Source organism: Centrocercus urophasianus, unplaced genomic scaffold (genome assembly GCF_019232065.1).
Source record: "Centrocercus urophasianus isolate 14NV4802_14NV808 unplaced genomic scaffold, USGS_Curo_1.0 seq_359, whole genome shotgun sequence".
Classification (NCBI taxonomy): Eukaryota; Metazoa; Chordata; class Aves; order Galliformes; family Phasianidae; genus Centrocercus; species Centrocercus urophasianus.
Window position 1 is genome coordinate 79,986 of NW_024884932.1, and position 24,977 is coordinate 104,962.

Consider the following 24,977-nt stretch of genomic DNA (forward strand, 5'->3'; position numbering starts at 1 on the left):
AAGTCTCTCACTGTGGAGCGTAGGCAGGGTTTAAATGGGATTTGTGCCTCGCTGTAAAGCAAGAGCCAGCAAGCCCTGTTTAAGGGAGTAGTTGTTGGAGCTGATGGGTAGGACTGAACTGAGAGCACCTGGGCCACGTCAGAAGAACTGAGTGCTGTTGTGGGGTTGCCTTCGATATCAGCAGTGTGTTTTGGGTGCAGTCTGTGCATTCTTTGGGCCGCTGCTGTTGACTGACTGTGGTTCCTTGCAGGCTTCTTGCAGCATCTTGCCTGGTGATCTCCTTGTCTGTGTGTCTCAGCCTCTGCTGAGGCAGCGTGGCCGTCCCATTGCGCAGTTCAGGGCCGCCCACTTTTTCATTCTTGCCTCTCCCTGCAGCTCTGCTTCCCTTGTCTCCTGGATACGTGTGGTCCTCTGCTGTTTCCCATGGTTTGTTGCTCTGTGATCCCCTCCTTGCGACAAAATGGGCAGCAGTGTTGAGGTGTGGCCCGTGGACTATCGTGTTTTTGCTCAGGTGATGCTTTGTGGTGGGAGGAGGAGAGGGCAGATGGGTGACAGTGGAAACTGCCTACTTCGGAGCTGCTGATGCTGCTGAATGCAGTTCCCTGTGCAGACTTTCTGATGGCAGGAAGGTGTCACTGTCCCTAAATTGGTTGGCCCAGAGCACGGAAGAGGTGGGATCAGTGCTCCGTCAGGTTTAGGAATTATTCAGAATGGTGTGATTTTTTGAGATGATGCTTAACCCTCTGTCCTTTCTTCCTTTCCCTCCTCTCATTTCTACTCCCCGTGTTTTGCAGTTCACTCTCATTCCTTGTCAAGTTAGAGCAGTTGGATCTTGGTGGCAATGACCTGGAAGTCCTGGTAGGTGAGGGGTGGTGGGAAGGAACATGGGTGGGAGGGGGCAGCACCTGTACCTTTGTGCATGTGAGTGGGCTTTTGTCTGAAGTGCACAGAAACGGACCCTCAGGCTGTATGGAAGGCTCTGCCCAATCATTGCTCCCAGCTTAATTTTCCTTTGCTACGTTGGCCCTTCCTCCTGTTCTCATGCACACCTCGTTCTGTTTTTTTCCAAGTCCTCCTGCTCTGAGATGTTCTCTCGTGCTATGCAGCTGCCAAAGGATTTTCCTTTCCAAGGAGGTTCTGTCTGATACTTCCTTTCACTTCTGTGCTGCGCTGTCATTCCTTTTCATTGCTGCTGGGCCAACTTTATCTTTCCCCTTTGTGTTTTAATTTCTCAGCCAGAAGGTGAAGGACCATCCCACATTACTCCTGGCAGCAGTGTCAGCCCAGTGTGCCCTCAGACAGGGGTGTCTCCATGGAGTGCTGAAAGCCTAAGCATGCTGGGAGCCAGCGCTCAGTCCTGAAACCCAGCTCTCCTTTCACTTTGGGGAAAACCCAGTGATATTTTTTCATTTTGCAGCTGCAGATTAAGTTGTTCTTGAATTCTGCCTTTAATGCCTGGAAGGCTTTTTGGCAGAAAGCCCCTCCAGATTGCTGTTTGCCTCTTGCCTTGCCCGCTGCTGGGAGGTCTTTGCTGGTGTGTCCCGTGTTTCTTGCTGGAGCTTTGCAGCCGGTATGGCAGCCCAGACGTTCCCAAACAGATTGCTGCGTGCTGACGCAAAGAGTTTGTACACCTTTGGATAAATGGTTTAGGAGATGTGAAAACAGCAAGAGTGCCAAGCTTTGCAGAGGCTTGGTGGGATTTGGAGGATCATAGAGCAACTTCTCCTCTTGGGAGGACTGACGCCATACTGTCACGCTGTGTTACAGCCGGATACCCTGGGAGCGCTGCCAAACCTGCGTGAGCTGTGGTTGGACCGCAACCAGCTCTCTGCTCTGCCTCCAGTGAGTACCTGTTCACTGCCTCACTGCTCCACTCCCTCCCTGTGCTGCTGCTTTGAGCCACAGGGTCTCCTTTCCCATCCTAGGAGCTGGGCAATCTCCGCCGTTTGGTCTGCCTGGATGTGTCGGAGAACAAGCTGGAACAGCTGCCCAACGAGGTCAGTGGGCTGGTAGCACTGACGGACCTGCTGCTGTCACAGAACCTGCTGGAGTGCATTCCAGATGGGATCGGTGAGTATTGGGATGGGAAGTGGGGCAGGGCTCCTCCTTTGGGGAGGCTTCAGGCACGGCTGTGCCCATCAGAGCGTTTGGGCCTGATGGATGCGGTCGCTGGGAGAGTGCAGAAGCAGTAGATGGTGCTGCTGAGCAGAACTGTGCAGGCTGTGTTCAGGTTCTTGTTGTAGAGTCACAGATCACATCTTGATCTGTGTTGTAGAATCACATCCTAGAATGGTTTAGGTTGAAGTAACCTCAGAGCTCATTAGTTCCCACCCTGTGCTGTGGGCTGGTTGTCCCCCACCAGGTCAGGCTGCCCAGGGCCCCATTCATGGCTTTGAGAAGCTCCAGGGATGGGGTACCTGCGCCTCTCTGGGCAGCAGTGCCAGGGTCTCATCACTTTTAGGTAAAGGATTTCTTCCTAACACTGGCCTAAACTTCCCTTCTTTTAGTTTAAAGCGATTTCTTCTCTTTCTATCACACTCTGCATGCGTAGAAAGTCAGTTTCCCTCCTGCTTATCAGGTCCCTTCAAGTTCTGGAAGGATGCATGGGTGAAATCTGTGGAAAAAGTCTGGTTGGGAGGAAGGGCCTATGTTCTTGGGTTAGGAAATCCCTCTTGGGAGGTATTTAGGGCAGATGATCATAGGACAGCGTAGCTCTCTGTGGCTTAGTTCACATTTGCCTGTTGCTCCGAGCAGGTCAGCTGAAGCAGCTCTCCATCCTCAAGGTGGACCAGAATCGGCTGACAGAGGTGACGGAGTCAATTGGGGACTGTGAAAACCTATCAGAACTCATCCTGACAGAGAACATGCTGACAGTAAGTATACCAGCAGCCATCCTGAGATAAATAGTGGGCATGGAACAGGCTGTGAACCTGAGGGAGAACCTGTCCTGAGGCTGTAGTGGGAATTGCTGGAATCTCATCTTGTTAGGACAGAAGGCAGTTCTTTTCCTTGTCAAGAAGGCTCTATACCCGTTCTGCTGTCCTTTATTAGCCACTGAATTGTGTCCCTCTTAGGCCTTACCCAAATCCCTTGGGAAGCTAACCAAGCTGACAAACCTGAACGTGGATCGGAACCGTTTGACGTCCCTTCCGGCTGAGATCGGGGGCTGTGCCAACCTGAACGTCCTGTCTCTGCGAGACAACCGCCTGGCCCTGCTGCCAGCAGAGCTCGCCAACACCACCGAGCTGCACGTCCTGGACGTGGCAGGAAACAGGTCAGCAGGAGGGTGAAAGGCTGCGGGTGTCCAAAGTGTCCGTGGGCACCTGTGGGCAAACAGTTGTTTGCAGTGCAGGCCTGCAGTTGATGCAGTAGTGTGGTTGTGGCAGAGCCACGTGCAGCGTGAATTGCTGCTTCTGTGCATACAGAAGTGGTGGACCTGCAGTCCCTCTGTCCTTATCTGATGCAGGCTGGAGCTGAGTGGAAGTGTCGTCGTTACCACTATGTTTAACCATCCTTCTTTCTCTTGCAGGCTCCAGAATTTGCCCTTTGCTTTGACAAATCTTAACCTGAAAGCCTTGTGGCTGGCAGAAAACCAATCCCAGCCTATGCTGAAATTCCAGACAGAGGATGATGAAAAGACGGGAGAAAAAGTTCTCACGTGCTACCTGCTTCCCCAGCAGCCCTCTCCTAGCCTAGGTAAGAGATTGTGGGGAAAAACTGAAGGGTCTGGGGGGAAAGGAGGCTGAGGGGAGACCTGATGGCTCTCTTCCAGTACCTGGAAGGGGATTGCAGCAGAGCGGGGCTGCTCTCTTCTCACTGGTGACGGAACGAGGGGAAATGGCCTCAAGTTGTGCCAGGGGAGGTTTAGCTTGGATCTCAGGAGGAACTTCTGTACAGGAAGGGCTGTTCAGCACTGCAATGGCTGCCCAGGGAGGCGGTTGGGTCCCCATCCCTGGATGTGTTTAACAGCCATTGGATGTGGTGCTCAGGGCCGCGATTTAGCAGAGGGCCGTAAGAGGTGGGGTGGGATGGCTGGGTTGGACTCAATGACCTTTAAGGTCTTTCCAACCTGAGCAATTCTATGATTCTGTGCTGTGAACGCTTCCAGCAGTGCTGTGTACATCAGTCCAGAAAGCGATGTAGAGGAGAGACCACAAACCTCTCTGCCTGGTTGCACCGTTCTTGGTTACTGCAGTGGCTGCAGCACGCTTTGACTCCTATGGGCTGATGCCAACTTTCCAAGGCAGAGGCTGCTAAAAGCATGAGAGTGCTGCAGCCTTGTCTGCAGATCATCTGCTGTATCTACTGACTGGGTAGTGCATTATCTGTGAGGTTTGCTTCCTATTGTAGTAGTGTAACTGTGTTAATGCTTCTGATCTGTGCCTTCGTCCGACCTTTTCCTCTAGTCCTTAAGATGTGAGCCTGAACCCTTCACTAGGGTTCTGTAGAAGCTGCCACATACAGAGGTGAGAAGATCTGGAGGTGCATCCGATGCATCAGAGCCCTCTGCTGTGGACTGATAGAAGTGTCCTGATAGGCTGAGAGCTGTCTTTCGTCCAAGCACGCAACCCTACGTGTTCAGAGAGTAGCTCCCACTCTGTTGTCTTTCTCCCCAGAGAACCTTCTGCAGAACAGCGTGGATGAGAGCTGGACGGATACGAACTTAAACAGAGTCAGTGTGATTCAGTTCCTGGATGACCCCAAAGGAGACGACGAGGATGAATCTGGAGCTGAGAGGCGGGTAAGGAGTTCCTGCAGGGTTGTAACCTTCCTCTGGAAGCGTGGGCACAGCGTTTTCGTTGCAGACAGACTCAAAAAGGATGGCAGATCATTTTCCTTTAGCTACAGACGCAAAGGGAAGGATAGAAGTTTCAGCTTACAGCAAATATTTATTGGTTTAAATCTCTTGCAGAATATTTTCTCTTTTTTTTTTTCTTTATCTTGTGAAGAGAGATGATCTTAATCTGGATCCTTCATATAAAACGTATTTGCACCTGTCCTTCCAGCACAGAGATGATTTTTCTGCTGCTGCTTGGAATGTCATCCCCCATTTCTTTCCTCTTCCCAGCTGTACAGTAATGGCAGAGAAATCAGGTCCTGCAGTGTGACGTTTGGGTCACATCCAGCCGGGGCTCCACTGGTCTGATAGAACATGTGGTTTGAACTGATCCACTTTTAGGGCTGCTCTCACTGTGAAATCCCATGCTCTGTGTTCTCCTTCGGTAGGGCTTGCAGCGCAGAGCAACCCCTCATCCCAGTGAACTGAAGGTGATGAAGAAGGTGATTGAAGTTCGGCGCAGTGAGGTCTGTGCTGCAAAACCTGGCACAGACCTGAATTCATCCAGCTCAGAAGTGAGTGCTGTTTGCTGAGAAATGGAGACTGCAGAGAACACGCAGCAACCTGGGGAATGGGGAGGCTGTGTTTGTAAGCTGGGCAGAAAAAAAACCTTTGAGAAGTGTGGGAACAGGGTGAGGACGGACTGCCTGCATTCCATGGGTTCGAACCCACCTTGGCTCAGCTGGGACCACTGAGATGGGGCAGGAGGCGTAGCCGGGACGCAGAGAAGGGCACAGGGGGAGGACTGTGTGCTACTTCTATCATAATGCAGGGAGAGGAAGTCACTGATTTTCTGAATGAAGACTGGACCAGAGTGCTGGGGGATGGTGCATTGCTGCACAGGTGTGATGCTGACTGTAGATGCCAGCGTCAGTGGTGACACAGGTGGAGCTGGGTGGAACGGCAGCCTGAAGAAAAAGCCAGCTCTGTTGGCAGTGGAACATATTCCATTTTGCAGCAGTCTCATTGCAATGCACCACTTCCTGCCTGGGCTTCCGTCTTGACTTTTACAATCTGTCATCTTCTCAGGAAAAGAGACTGAGTGCCACCTCCAACCGCAGCGAGGACTCCCATCTGTCCAACAGCACCGTCTCTGCTGACTGCAGGGCAGAGGAGCAGGGAGAGGAGAGGCAGAGGAGCCGGCCGAATGGGCAGGTGCTGGAGATGCAGGAGCTGGAGAAGGAGGCCAAGCCAAGAGCTGAAGAAGAGCATAAGGAAGCGGTTGTCCAGGAGGATGAAGATGTGGAAGTGGAATACAATGAGGTAGGAATCTGGGAAGTGCAGTGGGATCCAGGTAAGGACTGGAAGGATGGAGAGTTTCTGGGGAAACGGTGAATGGATGAACAGAGTGTGATTTGGGCATTGCTGAAGGCAAATAAAGGGCATGGCACGTGACTGCAGGTAGAGATTTGGGTGCCCTGGTGTAGCTGGGTTCATTGAGGACTAGGAAGGATACGTGGGAGCCAGACAGCAGCTGTGGGAATATCAGGGGTGCCGTTTTGGGTGCCCATGGAGCTGATAGATGTGTCCAGGTGAAGGTGCTGATATTGGGCGGGGGGGGAGCAGCAGTTAGAGGGAAGCTAAGATGTATTCCTGCATCTTCTGTGGTGTGAAAGCAGTGCGACCTGCTGGAGGGAACCTGCTTTGGCAGGGGGGTTGGACACAGTGATCCCTGGAGGTCCCTTCCAACCCCTACAATTCTGTGAAGTGCTGGCTCTGCCTGTGTTGGTGTTGGAGGGAGAGCAGATGTCTGGCTGTTATCTGAGGCTCACAGCCTTTCTGGGCCTTTGCCATTGCAGCCCACTGTACACTTTGCTGAGGACACACTGATAAGGAGTGAGGATGAAGATGAAGATGAAGAGCGGCCGTTCCCAGTGGAGAAACAGAGGCTCATCCGCAAGGATACGCCCCATTATAAGAAACACTTCAAGATAACTAAGCTGCCCAAACCAGAGGCAGTGGTAGCACTCCTGCAGGGGCTGAACACTGATGGAGTCCCCAAAGAAGAGGAGGAACTGGGCGGCTGCAACAACAGCGCGGAGCCTGAGGATGAGGAGGAAGCGTGGGATGAGGATGACAGGAAGAACGGATCTTTATCTGCTCAGCCATCAGTGAAGGTAAGGTCTTGTGGGAGGAGAGGACCGGAGGGTGCCAGAGCTCCCTTCTGCTCCAAGCTGCCAAGAGGGTTGATGTGGCCCCAGTGAAAAAACACTGCGGGCTCCAGCACTTCAGTAGAGATGCGCTGAGGGTGGGAGAGCCGAAGCTCATTCTGGGGCTTTTGCAGTCAGTTGTCTGAGCTGTGCCACGCTGTTGTGTCTGACTTCTGGTGCTGTGAGCACGCGCTGCCCGTTACGTGTGATGTTGCGATCTGTGCTGCAAGAACAGTTCTCTTATTGCTGACAGTTCCTCCGTTCCTTTCCGTGCCCTCACCTGCTCTTGTTGCACCTTGTTTGCAATAGGATGATGAGCTGTGTCTCTGGATGGACCAAACCTCAAGCTTGGGTTCAGGCTGCTTGCCATTGCCTTTACGCCACAGTTCTTCCTGTGCTGTGAGAGCAGGTTGCAGCATCTTCTCCTTAGTGCTCCCCTGTGCCTGCCCCAGCACGGGTGAGGTCTGATGAAGTGTGTGTGGCACTTGGGGGAGCTTCTGCTGTGGAGTTCCCCATTTACGTGGGACAGCAGTGGGCCTTTCTGGTCACGCTGGGGGCTGATGAGTTGAGAGGTGCTTGGCTCTGCTCAGATGAACCCCCACCATGGTTGTTTGGTTAGGGACACAGATTCTTGCTGGATGGAGCTGCTCGCAGTGACAGAGGGATTTACTTCTAGGGGACACTGTGTCAGATCAGAGCACTTCTTGCTGAAACTGATGATGGTTTTATGAGGTGTGCTTGGGAGGCAGAGGTTGGGATGCAGGTGGATCTCCATCACATTGTATGGCACCAGCAAGTCGTATGAGTGAGGTGTAGGTAAGATATGCTGGAGTAAAACCTGTTTTTGCTGTTACTGCGCGTGCACCAGGGTGTTGGGATCATTTCATCCCCATTCTGGAGTTCAGACTGCACAGGGAAGGCTCCTGTGCTCAGGTTTGGGCCTGTGCTTAGGAATGTTTCTCTCAGTGCATTCTGCCTTGCTGTCTGAGTGATGTTTGCTCCTTAGGGATGAGGTATGCAGCTTCCTTTACTGCCTCTGAAGTTCTTCAGAGTCAGAACTCACTGTGGCTGCTGCTGTCAAGAGTGTGTGAAGCTGAGTGCTGGAGTGCCCTGCATCCACACCTGCCACAGTGGGGAAATGCTCTGACCCAAAGGCTCATTTCAAGCTGGGACTCAAAGCTAAGGAAGCACTGAGCTGTTGGCAAAACCTCCATAGGCATTGAGGCCACAGGTTTGGTATCTGCCAGAAAAAGTCGTCTCTGTTACAAGCTCAGCCTTCTGTTGGGAATCACTCTTCTCATTTTCTTGGGCTGGACTGAATGCCCGCTCCAGATATGAGCTCTCCTCCTGATCTGATAGAGAAACAGTAACGTAGGGAAGCAGTGTCCCAGTGGAGTTTCGTGCAGTGAGGAAGGAGGTAGAGCAGGGCATGCAGGATGCAAGGTCCTTAAACCAGGACAGCATTCTTTCAGGGGACATTCCTGCATTTGGGATTTGGGAGCACGTTTCCCATGTTTGGGAGTGGGATCCCTGGGTGCTTTGTCCCACCAGCAGCGTCTCCCTTACGGGTGGGAGCAGCGCAGTTGGGTTTGGGACAGCCTGGTTCCGTGGGCTGCCAGGTGGCACCACGAGCCATTTCTCTTGGGTCGTTCCATCCTTCTCCTCCACCCTGCAGCTCTGTATGGGGGGTTGAAGGCAGCTAACGGTGCTCAGCTTTGAACTCGGTGGCCACAGCCTCGGCACCTCGGCACGGACAAAGTGAGGCCTTGAGGAGGCAGCCTGCAGCCGGCCGTGCTGACGTGCTGCACGCTGTGAGCGGGGGAGCTGCCCTGTCCCCATCCTCGCTGGGAGGTGGCTGTGAGGAGCAGTGTGAGCAGGGTCTGCTCGGCGGGCAGCCCTGGCAGAGCGGTGTGCATCTGTGTGTTGCGTTGTGTTGGGTGGTGGTGGTTGTGGTGGCGGGTTTGGTTGATGCTCCACTAATCCGCATGCCTCTTTGCTGGTTCCTGTCCTAACAGGGGGTGTCGTTTGATCAAGCCAATAATCTGCTGATTGAACCTGCTCGCATTGAGGAGGAAGAGGTCTGTACCACTCCCACTGTTCTCTCTCTGCCGAAAATCATTCCGTCTGCTTGATTTGCTTCCCAGGCTCACCCCTTGTTGTAGGGGAACTCTGATCTATTGGGGTCAAGTGGCTTCTGGACCTGACCGATCACCAACACCATGATTGTTTCTTCCTCTGCTTTCCTTCTCCCTGCTCCTTTCCCTCCCTTTCCGTCCCCGAGGTGAGAATGGCTGCTGCAGATCCAGACTGAGATGGGAGAAATGTGAAAAAACAGAGGGGTCACAGGTGGAAGGCTCAATTCCTATTTGCTGTGCACTGAGGGAGGTGGAAGAAATGGTGTACGTGCATTCAGGAGTCGATGGTAGCCCAGGCAGAGCAGAGGACTCCAGGATCTTCTGGGTGCAGTGGGATGAACCCTTTGGGGTCTGGCATAGAATGGATCTCAAGGCATTGTGCCATTGCATGAAGGAGGTGGACTCGAGTTAGTTAATGATGCTTGCATCTTTGGCAGCCCCTACGGACACCCCCCACCAGGTGTTCTCGTGCAGTGCTTTAGGACATCAGAAAGGTGTGGGTGGCACTGGAGGTGCTCTAAAGCCTCTGTCGTGTGCCGTGTTCTGCACCCTGGTTTAAATGCTGTTTTGCTGTCTTAGCTCATCCTCTGACCAGGATTATTTTCCTGATATTTTTTTTTTTATTTTTTATTTTAACACAAGTTTTCAGCGGGTTTGCTTAATCCCTTTTATCAGTGGTTCTCTGCAGGCAGTATTCGCAGAGAGCTGTTGGAGGCAGAATGCTGCTGCCCCTGGCAGGAGGCAGGAGGCAAGCAGTAGAAACTGCTTGCGTGGAGGATGCTTCCCTTGGAGACAGCACAGTGGCACCAGACCTGTGTCTTCAGTTCTAGAGCTGCTGGCCTGTCTGACCATGAATGTGCCTCTCTGCTCCTCCCATAGGTGTGCGATGGGGGTTCTTCCCTGGTTTTGGAAGAAGGCTTTGGAAGGGAGATGTCAGATACTTCATTTCTGCTTCGAGTGAAATGGGAGCTGCCTCTACCTGGTGCACTGTTTGTGTGTGCTAAAGGTTTTTTGTATCTCCTTAGCTGTAGGTCAACGAAAAACACATTTACATGTCTTGCAGTCACAGGTAAAGAGGCAGCAGCTCAGTGCAGGCGCTTCCTGGTCCTCCGTTTGGGAACTGCTCTCGTTCCTCGTTGAGCACTGCTAGACCTCAGGGTCCACATGTGGAGGTTACTGCATGTGCCATAGCCAGGAGCCCTCAGCCTCGTACCAGCAGGCACGCTGCCTGCCCTTCCTTCTGTCTCCTGCCTGTGCTCTGCGTGCATTTGATGGAACTGCCCAGGATTTCTTGGAGACCTCTGGGGAGGGCAGCTGATCAGAGGCCCCATGTTGCTCTGCTGTCCACGTAGTGCCATTCCTTCTTGGTGCAGATCTGCTGTGCAGTGCCACATAAAGTGTGAGGCGGTGCTGCAGCTCGCAAGGACAAAATACTGGAGATTCTCCAGGTGGGTGGGGGCTGAAGGTGCCCCACAGCAGATTAGCTTTGGGGAGCAGATGGTTGTAAGCTCGCAGCGCTGCGATCCCAATCCTTGTCTATTGTTATGCAACTCTTAAAAGAAAATACTGAGTTTTGATTATGGCTTAATACTGAACCCTAATACTGAGTCAAGATCTGACCTCATCAGAGCAGAGCTGGAGACATGAACCTGAATTCAGTCAGCACTGCACCGTCAGGGATAGGGAGCACTGCGCTGTGCATGCAGCTGGCACCTCAGAGCTCCTTTGACTGTTAGGGCCAACGAGACTCTGCTACAGAGGAAAACATAATTTTGTAGAAGCACAGGAGTGTCTGATGCTTGGGTTCCACTGCTGCCTCAATTCCCAGTGTTTTGGTTCAGTCTGCAGCACAGATGGCAGAGGCCTTTTCTGAATCGTAGAGAGGCTGCTGGAGGTGTGAAGTAGTGTGTCAAACTGCTCTTTGAAGGCATGAGGTTGCAGCTGAATTTTGTTTGATTTCAGAGAACTTTCTAAGAAATAGTCTCAAAAGAGCTGCTGTGAGAATGGAAGATTTCAGTGCAAGGGGAGTCCGGAGTTCTGCTTGGTGCTGCACTGTCTGCAGGAATAGCAGTGTTCTCCCTTGTGTTTGTCTGCTCCCTCCCCAGCTTTTCTGTACGCTCCTTCAGGTACTGGAAGGCTGCTAGAAAATCCCTCTGGAGCTTTCTTTTCTCCAGGCTGTCGAGCCCCAGCTCCCTCAGCCTGTCCCCATATGGGAGGTGCTTCAGCCCTATCATCACCTTTTGGCCCTTCTCTGGACCTACTCCAGCAGCTCCGTGTCCTTCCTGTGTTGGAAGGGTCCTAGGAGAAAGCTGGGCTGATCGTAGAGGTTTAGAGGCCTTTGGTGGAAGGTGGAAAAGATCCTGTCAGCTTCTTCTGCTCTTATGTCACTCTGGAGCCAGGAGCAAGTCAGGTCATCTCCTTGGAGCAGCCTTACCCTATGGGAACTGCTCAGGACAGCCCTCCTCTCCTGATACTGCTGCAGTGCTGCCTTTGCTACTTGGACCTCTGTGTTGTAGCCTATTGTTTGCTTGTACCTGTCAGGACACCATCATGCTTTAAGTTCTTATGTAGAAAATTCAATTCTCCCACCACGTGAACTGCAAGTTCTGAACCCTGGAAAAAATGGAAACTGTTTTTTCACTCACCAGGGACTTCACCTGATTGCCACGAGTTTTGAAATGTTGTAGAGAATGGCTTGGTAACCACGTTAGCTAATTCCCATAGGACTCTGGATCACCAGGACCCATAGACTTGTGGATGCTCAGGTTCCTCAGGTGGTCACAAAGCTGATCCTTGCTTACAGAGGGAGGGACGCTGCTTCCCCAGTCTCTTCCTACCAAACCAAATGTTGGAGGGCTGCATGGGGAGCAGTTATCAGGGAAGGCAGAGGCTAAAATTTGTGAAGTATCTCAGCCTTCTCCTTGTCTGCTGTTACCAGCCTGTCTGTGTCACTCACAGGGGGAGTATTCCCTCCTGGACTTTCCTTTTCTGGATTTCTAATAAAGAACAAAAACAACACAGCAAAGCCAAAAAGCAGTAGAACCATCTGATTTTCCTTTCTGAAACAGTAAAACAGAATGTATTTAACTGATAAAAGTCTCACTGTTTAGGCCCAGCAAAGCAACAAATGTCAGTGACCTCTGTAGAAATAAGTAGCGCGTTTGCACGTCTTTAAACATTGGTTCATATTTGCAAGCTGAACAGCATTTTCTGACTGTGTCAGTATCAGAAAAAGACAACTTGTAGTGTAGCTTTAGACCTTGTGATGGAGAATGTAATCTCTGCATGTGATCCAGGAACCCAAATGAAGCAGAACTGTGATGGGTTGGCACTTCTGGAAAATAGACTTCATCCCCAAAAAACCCTCTGCGTTCAATTCAGGAGCAATTAGCTAAATTTAAGGATGAGGCGTGCAGGGTTTCTTCCAGTCCAGTCTCCTGCAATCACACCACAGTCGCAGGTTGAGGATGGCAGGGACCTCAGGGTCCTTCAGGCCCAAGGTGTGCTGTGGCAGGGATACCCAGGTGCTGGGCACCACATCCATGCAGCTCCCTCAGCTTCGCTGCCAAGCAGAGCTACTTCAGGCCCTTCATCTTCTTTGCAGCCCTCTGTTGGACTCTCCCAGCCGTTTCCAGGTCTTTGTTATTCCTGGGAGCCCACGCTGATCCCAGCACTGCTGAATGGAAGGGCAGGATCACGTCCTGCTGTACCATCGGCCTCCCTGGCAGTGGGATCTCAGCGCTGCCTCACATCATGACTGGGACCTACCAGGATCCCATGTCCTTTTCCAACCGGGTCCCCCAGGCACATCCTTCTGTTCCTCCTTGTTGGATCCCATCATTTTCTTTCAGCCCATTTCTCAGCCTGTCCAGAGCCCCAGGATGGCAGCAGGACACTGATGTACCCCTGCTCCCCCATGCTGTTGGCTGTAAACTTGCTGAGGGTGAACTCTGCCCCATCTTTCAGATCAGTAACCGTATGCTGTACCCTCTTTCATCAACTTTTTATTAAATGCCAGTCATTTCCTCCTGCTCAGGTTTCGCCTCTGAAAAGCTTCTCCAGATTTCTTATTCTGGTATGATTAGAAAGCTTCGTTTCCCTCTAAACTTGGGTTTGTTTATTCATTGTTTTAATTAAATTTTATCCTGTAAAGCGTATTTTCTGCTTCCTGACCCTTTGTCCTTTTGGTATTTTTGTGGCCATCAGTCACAACTCCAGCTTTCGGTCCGTGAGCTTGATGAAACCAGGTTCTGCTTTAAGATCAGTTCTCCCTTCGATGTCTTTCTCACTGCCCTTTCCTGCACCTGTTCTTCTCTAACTTTGTTGGCTGTGGATGATACGGCATTGTGATCCGACTTCAGTACACCATATTCCATAGTTCTTCTTCCATTTCCCATCCATGAACCAAAGCTCTCTGCAGCCACCTCACTTCTGTTCCTGCATTCAGCATTGGGTCCTCAGGGAGTTTTGATCTTTGCGCCGCTCCTGTACTTCACAGTGAGTGAAGCAGTAGTTTTCATAGCATCACAGCATGGCCCAGGTTGGAAGGGACCCCAAGGATGATGAAGCTCCAACCCACCCCCACAGCAGGGCCACCAACCTCCGCGTTTCACAGCAGCCCAGGCTGCCCAGGGCCCCATCCAACCTGGCCTTGAACACCTCCAGGGATGGACGGGGCATCACAGCCTCTCTGGGCAGCTGTTGCAGCCCCTCATCGCTCTCACAGCACAGAACTTCCCCTGACATCCAACCTCCATCTGCCCTCCCTCAGCTTCAAACCATTTCCTCTTGTCATGCTACTGTCTGTCCTTTCAAAGAGTCGAATCCCCTTTTCCATCTGTCCCCACGTGCTGTCTGTCCTCAGCAGCACGTAATGGAAATGCAGCACAGTTCTTGGTGTGAGGCAACCGGTGGAACACATGGTGGACGAGTCTCAAAAATTTTCCAGTGCCTCATCTTTTAATTTGCTCTTAAGCAATGGACTGAAGTGGATGCTTAAAGCAATGAGAGGCTATTGGACTGAAAGGAGTTTCAAGGTGAGATTTTGCAGGCAGAATGAGACCAAATGAATGACTGTACCACGAAAGGAGTCCCTACATGTAGGAACAAAAATGCCTTACTGCTAAAGAGAGGAAAAAAGAGAACGCATTTCAACATCTCTCAGTCTTCCTGCATCCCCAGCACATTCGTGTGTTGGGCGTTTGTTCTATTTCTAGTTCCAGAAATGCTTCAACACTTTGTGTGTTTGTCCAATAAGGATTTGGTTTGTCCAGGAGGTGGAACTTTTTCATTTCCAGAAGGAATCTGCCTTGCTCTGAACCATGGTGCAGCCAGCCCAGTTCCATCTGGGATCCGTATTTTACTGCTGACATTCCCATTGCTGCGGCAAACCCCGGTGCCTGTTGTGATGAGTCATGGAATCATAGAATCACCAAGGTTGGAAAAGACCTCAAAGCTCCCCCAGTCCAACCGCTCCCCCATCACCAACAGCTCCCACTGAACCACGGCCCTCAGCACAGCATCCAGCCTTGCCTTCAACACCCCCAGGCTCGGTGCCTCCCCCACCTCCCTGGGCATCCATTGCAGTGCTGCCCACCTTGCTGACACCTCATTCTTCCTCATGGCCAGCCTGAATCTCCCCTGCCGCAGCTTGAAGCCGTTCCCTCTGCTCCCATCACTGATGGCACGAGAGCAGAGGCCGCCCCCCAGCTCCCTGCAGCCTGCCTTCAGCAGCCATGGAGAGCAGTGAGCTCTGCCCTGAGCTCCTCTTCTCCAGGCTGAACATTCCCAGCTCCTTCAGCCTCTCCTCACCAGCCCTGTGCTCCAGACCCCTCACCATTTCGTTGCCCTCCTTTGAACACGTTCCAGGCCCTCCATGTCTTTCCTGCAGTGAGGGGCCCAAAACTGGACACAGCCCTCGAGGTGCGGCCTCACCAGTGCTGAATACAGGGGCACAATCACCTTTCTGCTCCTGCTGGCAGCGCTGTTTCTGATGCAGGCCAGGATGAAATTCCTTAAATCCTTATTTCTGGAATTCGTTAACGAAAGAACTGATCATACCTGTATGCGCCTGGAGGGCTTTTTATGCGTGGTTCCAAAACCACCGTCGATGTGGATATTTAATAAACTGCATCCTTTCTGTCATTTCACTTATTATTGAGATTTGGGTCACTGTCCTGGGGCCTCCCCCAGGGGTGTGCAGGAGCACAGCTGAGCACGTAGCACTGCAGAGCACCTCTGCTGTCCGTAACCAAACCATCTGAAAGGGCAAATGAGCACCGTCACAGCCAGAAAACCCTCAGCTCAGGTTCTTTGCCAGGGCAGGACCTTTCCTCCTCGTTCCTTTTTCCATTGTTCATTTTTAGCTTGGTTTTTCTCACCAGCTCATGCAGCGCTCTCTCACCTTCCATTTGCTCATCGTTATTTTCAGCCTGGCCACGCGTTCTCACGAGTCACAAGGACGTATTTAGCTCTTCTAATCTCTCCTGGTGAGTCAGAGCCTTTGGCTCCCAGCGGGTCACTTTGTGAGGACCTCTGTTTTGTAGAGGTGTTCGTGGAAAAAGACACGGAGTTGAGTGATGTCTGTGTCGAGAGGCCTCTGATGGTGAGCGTGCAGGTCTTCCTCTGGGGATGACATATTGCAGTCTTTAGCAAGGCGTGATGAGCCCTTTCTGGTATTTCCCCACATCCTTGTAGTCTGTGATTTAGGATTTCTGGACTGTTAATCCTGTTCATCTCTGAGTAATCATTTTCTCTGAAGTCATTAATGGCGTGAAAAAGGATCCAAAATTCCGACCTCTCCCATCCCCTGTTATATCTGAAGCATCCTGGCCTCCCCTCAAACACAGCAGTTAATATTATTTTCTGTTGGGGAGTTGGAATAAGATCAAGCCTGTTAAGATCTGCGGATCCCCACCTACCTCATGGTTCTTTGCTGGTGGCCAGTGCTTGGTTCTCGGCTTGTGTGACAAGAAGCACCAAGTTTTACCAGCGTCTGCTTATTAAATTTGTGCTGCTCTGTCAGCCAAGTTCAGTGTCTGGTCAAGGAATGGAATAACAGTGGTGGTGGGTTTTTTTTGTCTGTTATGGCAGTGAGATATTCCAAGTGTTGAACTGCTTGACATGAGTATTATTTCTGTCTGCCTGGATAGAGGCATGTGTACTGGTTCTTCAGTTACCCTTCTGGAAATGGTGCTGGGATGGCTGTCAGGTCATTGCAGGCATCATCCCATGGCAGTTTCAATCCAACAGCACAACAGAAATGCTATTTCAGCATTCCAGAATTTTGTAACAACTCTATGAGCATATTGAAGGTCTTGGCCACTTGTTGGGACTCCTGGGCACACGTTGTTTAGCCCTTCTGGCTTTTTAGGTGGATTTCTCATACTGGTGATGTTTAATGGGTTCTTTAGCTCCTGTTAGGGCGTGATTCTTTGTGATAAGCATGCATCACTGTGTTTCTATCCAAATACAAATGGGAAGCATTCGTTGTACATTTGCCTTTTCTGTGTCGCAGTCCCATTTAAAGCTTCAAGGCATGCAGCTCTAGGGATCAGACACATACCTGCCTCCAAATGTATGTACCATAAAAAGATGTCTGTGCATGCAGAAAACTGCTGCCTTCTCAAAATACCATCCTTAAACCCAACTGCTTTGGTTGTGCCTGGAGAAACAACTTGATCTTTCAGCAGCTCTGAAGCGCAGCAGCTCCATGCTGTGCCAGTAGAAACCTGTGAAAGTCAAGTTTGGTGCCTCTCTGCCTGCTGTGCCCCTGCTCAGAGCAAGCTGTCAAAACCCTTAATGGACTGTCCCAGATCTTTTTGGCAGTGTTCAGATTAGGCTGGACATTAGGAAATACTGTTTTTCTGAAGGAGTGGCCAGGCACTGCAATGGGCTGCCCAGGGAGGTGGTGGAGTCACCGACCCTGGGGGTGTTCAAGGGACGTTTGGATTTTGTGTAGAGGGACGTGATTTAGTGAGAACTATTGGTGATGGGGGGATGGTTGGACTGGATGATCTGGAAGGTCTGTTCCAACCTTGGTGTTTCTGTGATTCTGTGATATCCCTGGCAGCTACTGGAAGAGTAAGCCTGCCCACGAGTGCAGCATTTGTCTCTTTGCAATAGTTGGTGTTTATTCACTGCGATTTGGAAAAGCTAGCAGGATCTGGAGACTCTGTTAAAAGATAGCTTTATAGGGTCTATGGAAAATAGGTGGGAATGGAGCCAGTCCTTACTTGAGTGTATTCCTCAGAATAGGTAGAAACACAAATGGGACCAAGGGTGGCAGAGGAGCACACTGGGACACATATCTGCTTCCTTGGCTTACACTGCGATGCAGACAGAGTCATTAAGGTTGGAAAGGACCTCCAAGGCCCCCATGTCCAACCCCAAGCCATCACACCATGCCCACTGACCACGTCCCCGTGTGCCACATCTCCACTGTTCTTGAACACCTCCAGGGACGGTGACTCCTCTGCTTCCCCGGGCAGCTGTGCCACTGCATCACCACTCTTTTTGAGAAGAAATGTTCCAAATGTCCAACCTGAATTCCCGACGTGAGGCCATCACTTCCTATCCTATCGCTGATGCCTGTGAGCAGAGGCCGATCCCCGTCTCACTCTAACCTCCTTTCAGAGAGCTGCAGAGGGCCGTGAAATCTGCCCTGAGCTTTGTCTGCTCCAGGCTGAACCACCCTCCTCCCCCTGCTGATTCCCATAGCACTGTGCTCCAGAGCCTTCACAGCTCTGCTGCCCTTCTCTGGACATGTTCCAGGGCCTTCATGGCTTCCCTGCAGTGAGGAGCTCAAAACTGAACGCAGCACTCGAGGAGCAGCCTCACTGGGGCTGAGTGCAATCATGATAAACGGATTTTGCCTGGTCTCAAGTGGCAGTTCAGGGAAATACCAACTTCAGGCTGAAGTGACAGCTGTTGCTATTTTGCCTTTCCTCCAGTCCCAGTATCGTGTGTCCATGGAGAAGCTTGCATACGTAGTATGAAACCCTGGATTTGCTGTCATTTAGTGACAATTTGTCATTTCTGCTGCTGTAAGGAATCAGAATCAGATGAGCAGCATGCTTCTATGTGGTGAATATTACAGACCTGTTGTGAACTGTGAGATGAACCGTTGCTGGATGGCTGGTGATGGATCTGAGGTGGTAAGGGCAAAGATGGAAGAAGAGAAAAAGTAGAGAGAAGTCACTGAGAGAGTGATACAGAGATGGGACTCTGCCGGCCCTTGCAGCATGGGCAGCTGCTGCTGTGCTTCCAGCCGATGGATGTCAAAGCTCTGAAGCAGCCCTGTGGCTGTAGGCTGCTGTGGGGAAGGTGCAGCTCAACCTGAGGAGCTGCAGACCAACCTGAGGAGCTGCAGACCAACCTGAGGAGCTGCAGACCAACATGAGGAGCTGCAGACCAACATGAGGCTTCCCCTCAGTCTCCTGTTCTCTGGGCAGAACAGTCCAAGGGACCTCAGCTGCTCCTCACTCCTTTTGCCCTCCAGACCCTTCACCACCTTCGTAGCCCTGGACTGAAAACTAAAGGGCACACGCAGGCTACTGGAGCCAGCTCCTTTTTTGTCAGCTATGTACTCATTTCGTATTATTCTCATAGATTTCAAACAAACGTTCACCAGTTTGGCTTCACAGAATTGCAGGGGTAGGAAAGGACTTCAAGAGATCATGGAATCCGAGCCCCTGCCCAAGCAGTTCCCTACAGCAGATCTCTCAGGTGAGCATCCAGTTGGTATTGAATATCTCCATAGTGGAGACTCCTCCAGCTCTCTGGGCAGCCTGTTCCAGTGCTCTGCCACCGCTGCCATGAAGATGATCTTCTACATGTTAGTATGGAACTTCCTCTGTTCAGATTTTAGGCCACTGTTCCTTGCCCTATAGCAACCACTGAGAAGGGCCCGTTTGCCTCCCAACTCCCTTTAGAAATTTATGAACGCTAATAAATCCCCCCTCAGTCTTCTTTTCCCCAGCTGAACAGCCCCAGGTTACTCGGCCTTTCCTCACACAGGAGATGCTCCAGGCACTTTATCATCTCTGTGCCCCTCTGCTGGGCTCCTTCTAGGAGATCCTTGTCTTTTTGGAATTGGGGAGCCCAGGGCTGGATACAGGGTTCTAAATGTGGCCTCACCAGGGCAGAGCAGAGGGCTGGGATCGCCTCCCTCCACCTGCTGGCCACGCTCTTCTTCTTACATCACTGTTTTTTATGTGAGGGCTCATTTGCTCTGGGAGTTTGAAATCCCCTTTCTAAATACACCCATATCCCGTTTGAGCCCCTGTGGTGTTCTGGCAGTGTCTTTAAACCTGATTACACTTGGTTCCTCCTTGGTGTTCTGGTTTTCCCGTTTACACTGTTAGATGTGAGGCGCAGGGAGGCTCTTCACCCTCAGCCCAGTTGTTTTTTTTCTGGCAGATTTCCCCATGTTTTTAGACTGGTTTCAGTGGCTTTGTGAAATCCCTCCTTCTGTGGTTTATCTTTCAGTTAGTTTCAATGACCAACACACCGTGCAACTGGAAGTGACTTCAACCAGTGACGTTGTATATTCCCTGTTCATTGTCAAAACCACGACAGAAGTAGTGATTTGGAAATAATCATTCGGTCACTGATGGAAACCATCAACTATCTTACTTGAAACATCTCCATCGTGTTACTGCAGCAGTCTGTCGTCCATGTGTGGGAATCCAGTTCTGCACGATTGCAAGAGGTTTTGCATCATTAGCTAGAAGCCTTGAGAGTATTGTCAAAACCTGCTGAGGCTGGAGGAAAGAAGGTGGATGTTTTTAGTTACAACCTAATAAAGGTGTTCACACAAGCAGGGTGTATCTAATCTGTAACTGGTTTTAAAACGTGCTGTCGGTGATGTAGAATGCTATCTGATGACCACCACCTTTTTTGTCTCACCTGAACAAATCCATGTCTTTCAGTATTTGGGTTTAACTCAGCCTCCAGGTCTTGCACAACAGACGTAATGAGGAAATGGCAAAGAACCTCGTTCTAATTCTGCATTTCTTGGGGTTTTGATCTTGGTAGCATGTGAAGACCCCGCAGGATGTTGCTTTTGTCCCTGTGGAAAGTGAAGAAGGGTTTGGAGGAAGAGCATTAAGGAAGGTGTTTCCTGCTTCTTTGCCTGCCATGTTATCTGGCCAATCCAGATGCACCTGATGGTGAAGCTGGACACCTCTGCAGCAGCCTCTCTCCATTCTGGACTTTGTTTCCAGGGAGCTGACATCTGGAGGACAGCAACTTCAGTTCTCTCCAGAAGTCTCTGTACATTTCTGTCTCTTAACCTCACCAACTCCTTGGCCCTGACAGATCCCAGAGTCTCCTGTCTGTCCTATTCCTTTCGCTTTCCCACTGCATGCTCCCTACCTTCCTTCTCATGTCTGGGGCAAGAAGAACAGTTTGTGTTGGTGGCCTGGATGTAGGCAACGTCTGTTAAAGTTTGAGGAGATTTTTGCTGTTGGAGGGGGCTATAATTTGGTGTGTGGAGGTGGGAAATGGGAAGAAGAGACTTCTGGATGGCACAGCCACAGTTCAGACTTGTACATGCAGAGGGGAGGAGAGGAAGGAGCCACTGGACAAAACAGGTGGCTTTTCCAGAGTCACACCTTGATTTCCATCTACACACTAAAGCCAAGTGTCCCTCCAGGGCGTTGTAGGTGTGCCATTCTTGTGCCTGCATGCCTCATTGGAATGGCCCTCAACCTCCCAGCAGCTGTACAGAACGCACCCCAAGGGGAGCTGTGCGGTAGAGCTGGGCTGTGATAGAACACCAGCCCCGTTTCCTTACCCAGTCCTATCCCACTGCTCAGTTTGCTTTATGGTGGACATCTCATTCCAGTGTGTTCATTACAGGCAAACTGACTCTTGGTCTTGAGGTACAGTTCAGGACTCGGCTGTGAAAAATGGTTTAACTATATTGTGGCATCGCTCCCTTTGAGACACGGATACCAAGCTTGCGTAAATACTCGAGCAGAAGCATGCAGATAAAGTCTGTGCTCTCGTGCATGTTCTCTAAGTCGTCATCCTTTGCTCTTCAAGATGTCTGTGGCATTCTCGCTGCCTGTGCTGACGTGTAACTCGTGTCCATTCTGCTTCCAGCTGACACTGACTATCGTGCGGCAGACAGGGGGGCTGGGCATCAGCATCGCAGGGGGCAAGGGCTCCACCCCCTATAAGGGTGATGACGAGGTAAGGCTCTGGGCTGTGTCCTTATGGGAGTGCCTGCTGTCAGGGGCTGCTTCTCTGTAGCTGTGTGTTGGATGTCCACATGTAGGAGCTTTGTGATCGGGGTGGGATTTCGCAGAGCGGTTGGGAGCAGCCCGGTAGCATGCTGTAAAGGACCAACTAAAAGCACTTTCTGGCTTTCTGGGGTCTGCTCGATATGTTTCACCCCTGGGCTGGAGTGCAGAGGCACAGCTTCTCGAGCCTTCGTGCTGCTGCCCACCAGCAGCCATGAGAACAGCAGTTTCTCTCCCACTTGTCTTTGTATACAGGACTCCAAAGGAGAAAAGTGCAGCGTTGGCTTAAGCATTTGTGACTGCATCAGCTGTCCTGTTCTCCCCATACTGGAAAAGGATTCGTGCTTCCCTTTTCCCTTTTGTCACCCGTGGGGTAGCCATGGGATGGAATACCTTTTTCCCTTCATATCATTTCCTGATTGGAGTGATGGGAATGTCTTGTCCCTCCTTCCAGGGTACGGGGCTGGCAAGAGATTTCCCCTTTCCCATAAGGTGGATGAGGTGGAATGTTTTCCTTCCATGCTTTACAGGGTTGAAGAATGGACGCCGTCTCCTTTAACACACTTTTTTTTCCCCCAGGGCATCTTTATTTCCCGTGTCTCAGAGGAGGGACCTGCAGCTCGTGCAGGGGTTCGTGTTGGGGACAAGCTTCTGGAGGTAAGGGCCTGGCTGCTGTGAGTTCATAAATAATTTTAATGAGTGGAGAGGTGTGGGCTGGTGCTTATATCCATTACGCTGGTCTGGAGGCCACATCGAGTATCAGGAGCTGCAAGAAGAAAACAAAATCCTCCTGACTCCAAGCGTAGGTTGTTTGATTAACATTACCCTGAATCTTTTGCTTCTTTGTAAGGACAGAAATCGCTCCTAGGTTCACTCTCCCCAAATGGAGTGTTTCACAAGTGAGGGTAGTGAGGCACTGAGCAGGTTCCCCAGAGGTCTGGTGGATGCCCCATCCCTGCAGACTTTCAAGGCAAGCCTGGACCAGGCTGGACCAACCTGATCGAGCTGTGCGTGTTCATTGCAGGGGAGTTGGACCTGATGACCTTTAAATATTCCTTCCAAATCTAAGGATTCTATAGTTCTATAAATCAGAGAGGGAAAAATGCACATGAGTGCAACCACAAACCCAGCAGGCTGAGCAGCCAGCCTCTATGTGCTGTTCCTTTCTACTTTCTCATGAAGGGTAAAAGCGAACCTTGTAATATAAATCCTAACCTCCAGCCAGCCAAATGCCTATCTCCAGATTATTTGAGCCATGATGAATTGTACAAGATTGGGATCCAATTGAGGAAGGATTGATTGCATTACGCAGGGAATAGATGTCACTACAATGTTGGATAGAGACCAGGAGAATAAGTGGTCTGTATTTGGAGCACTGTGCTGTTTGTGGGAGCTGATGTGGTGTCTTATGCCCTTCTACTGCTGCAGTGTATATCTGGGCAGGGGAGATCTGGCATTTATGTGACTACACGTTCCTTCTTTTTCACCACTCAACCTGGCACAGACTGTAGTAGAAGTCTAGTCTGATTTCTTCTATGTTCCAGGGCTTTAAAAGCCACCTTGCATCTTTGTGCTGCATGCGCTGAGTTGCATTTTGCTGCAGAAAAAGGAGAGTCAGCTCTTGAGGATTTTGAGAGATGAATGAATGTTCCTTTTTTCAACAATCAAATTTTTGGCACCATGTGATTTCATGGAAGATAGATAACTTTCCAGTTAAAGATTTGGGAAAAGATCCTTTGTCAGTTCTAGTTTACCTTCCATGGTGTCCATTCGTCTGTGCCTCCTGTAAAATCAGAGGTACTCTCTCAACATTACTCTTATTCTTTCTAAAATAAGGTTACATCTGCGTGCGAGTCACTTGCAGCAGTTCTGTTCTCATTGGGATTGAGTGGGATGGAGTATCTCTTCCACTCTAGAATAAGGATAGTGTTGCTCACTAATAAAGGCCGTGATGGGATAAAGGATCTTAAATGCCCTGAAGTAGGAGAGATTAGATTTGAATTAGATTTGGGACCGTAGAATCGTAGAAAATCCTGAGTTGAAGGGATCTGTAAGGATTGTTGAGTCCAATTCCTTCAAGTCCTGTATTCAAGGCACTGATGAGGAGTTCAAAGAGAATGGGCCCCAAGACAGAGCCCTGCAGAACCCCACCAGCCTGATGGAACTCCACTGACCACCCCTCTTTGGGCCCAACTCATCGGTCGGTTGCTCACCCACTGTATTAGGATTTAGGCAGCACATGCACGAGGGAAGCTTCCTTGAAGGGCAGCAGGTGACGTCTGTCCCAGGGGGGACAGAGTGACAGCACGGAGCTTTGTAGGGAATCACAGATTCGTAGGATGGTCATGAGTCTGGGGTGCATTAAAAAGAGCGTGGCCAGCAGGTCGAGGCGATGCTCCCCCTCTGCTCTGCCCTGCTGAGGCCTCACCTGGAGCACGGCGTCCAGTTCTGGGCTGCCCAGCACCAAACAGACAGGGATCTCTTGGGAAGAGTCCAGCGGAGGGCCAAAAGATGGTGAGGGGCCTGGAGCATCTCTGCTATGGAGAAAGGCTGAGTGAGCTGGGGCTGTTCAGCATGGAGGAAAGAAGGCTGAGAGGGGAGCTGATCCAGGTCTGTGAATATCTGAGGTGTGGGGGGCAGCATGGCGAGGCCGGACTCTGTTCAGTGGGGAGTGGAGGCAGGACGAGGGAAAACGGCTGGAAACTGCAGCATAGGAAGTTGTGCACAAACATGCGCAAGAACTTCTTTACAGTGAGGTGACGGAGCACTGGAACAGGCTGCAGGGAGGTGGTGGAGTCTCCTGCTCTGCAGATGTTCCAGACCTGCCTGGATGCCGACCTGTGCGACCTGCTGTATGGAACCTGCTTTGGCAGGGGGTTGGACTCGATGATCTCTGGAGGTCCCTTCCAACCCCTACAGTTCTGTGATTCTGTGATTCTGTGAGTTGGAAGGGACCTTTAAAGGCCATCTGGTTCAACTCCACTGCAGAAAACAGGGGCACCCACAGCTAGATCAGAGCACTCAGAGCCTGCTGCAGTGTGATGATGAACTGTGCTTGTGCTGGGGAGCAGCAGCGAAGGCCGGAGCAGTCCGTGCATGCTGGTGGAAGCAGTGCAGGAAGAAGGGCAGGGTTGTGCCTGGCTCTCTCCATCCCCAGGTGAACGGAGTGTCCCTGCACTGCGCGGAGCACCACGTGGCGGTGGAAGCGCTGCGTGGCTCGGGGAGCTCCGTGTCCATGACGGTCCTGAGGGAGCGGATGGTGGAACCGGAGAACGCCATCACCGTCACCCCGCTGCGCCCTGAGGACGACTACAGCCCTCGAGAGAGGAGGGGTGGCCTCCGCTTCCCTGAGCGACCCGAGGGAGCACCTCCAACGGAGAGATACTCCACCTGCTTGATGCGCAACGAGAAGGGTCTGGGCTTCAGCATCGCTGGTGGCAAAGGCTCCACGCCGTACCGGGCTGGTGACACGGTCAGTGACAGCTCTTTGGGAGGAAAGGGGCTCCAATCTCTGCATTTTGGCACTGCTTGAGCGGGCAGCACGGGGTCTTTTCGTCACTGCAGGCAAGAGGCAGCAAGGCATGGCCCGGGGGCTGTCCTGCAGTGC

At 51.3% G+C, this 24,977-nt stretch overlaps 1 protein-coding gene across 5 annotated transcripts in view; it reads left to right on the forward strand.

The window, feature by feature from the left end:
* The window catches only part of SCRIB (scribble planar cell polarity protein), a 74,040-nt gene that overhangs the window by 20,436 nt on the left and 28,627 nt on the right, over positions 1-24,977 (forward strand). For 3 of the 5 annotated variants that reach the window (XM_042831278.1, XM_042831279.1, XM_042831282.1), the window contains exons 6-19: positions 795-858; positions 1,768-1,842; positions 1,926-2,070; positions 2,755-2,873; positions 3,075-3,274; positions 3,530-3,696; positions 4,617-4,741; positions 5,227-5,352; positions 5,867-6,100; positions 6,637-6,954; positions 9,003-9,065; positions 21,231-21,320; positions 21,950-22,027; positions 24,528-24,842. In XM_042831278.1, the coding sequence (XP_042687212.1) occupies positions 795-858; positions 1,768-1,842; positions 1,926-2,070; positions 2,755-2,873; positions 3,075-3,274; positions 3,530-3,696; positions 4,617-4,741; positions 5,227-5,352; positions 5,867-6,100; positions 6,637-6,954; positions 9,003-9,065; positions 21,231-21,320; positions 21,950-22,027; positions 24,528-24,842 (2,119 nt within the window). The remainder of the gene's footprint in view (positions 1-794; positions 859-1,767; positions 1,843-1,925; positions 2,071-2,754; positions 2,874-3,074; positions 3,275-3,529; positions 3,697-4,616; positions 4,742-5,226; positions 5,353-5,866; positions 6,101-6,636; positions 6,955-9,002; positions 9,066-21,230; positions 21,321-21,949; positions 22,028-24,527; positions 24,843-24,977) is intronic. The other 2 variants (XM_042831280.1, XM_042831281.1) reach the window with 2 other exon arrangements.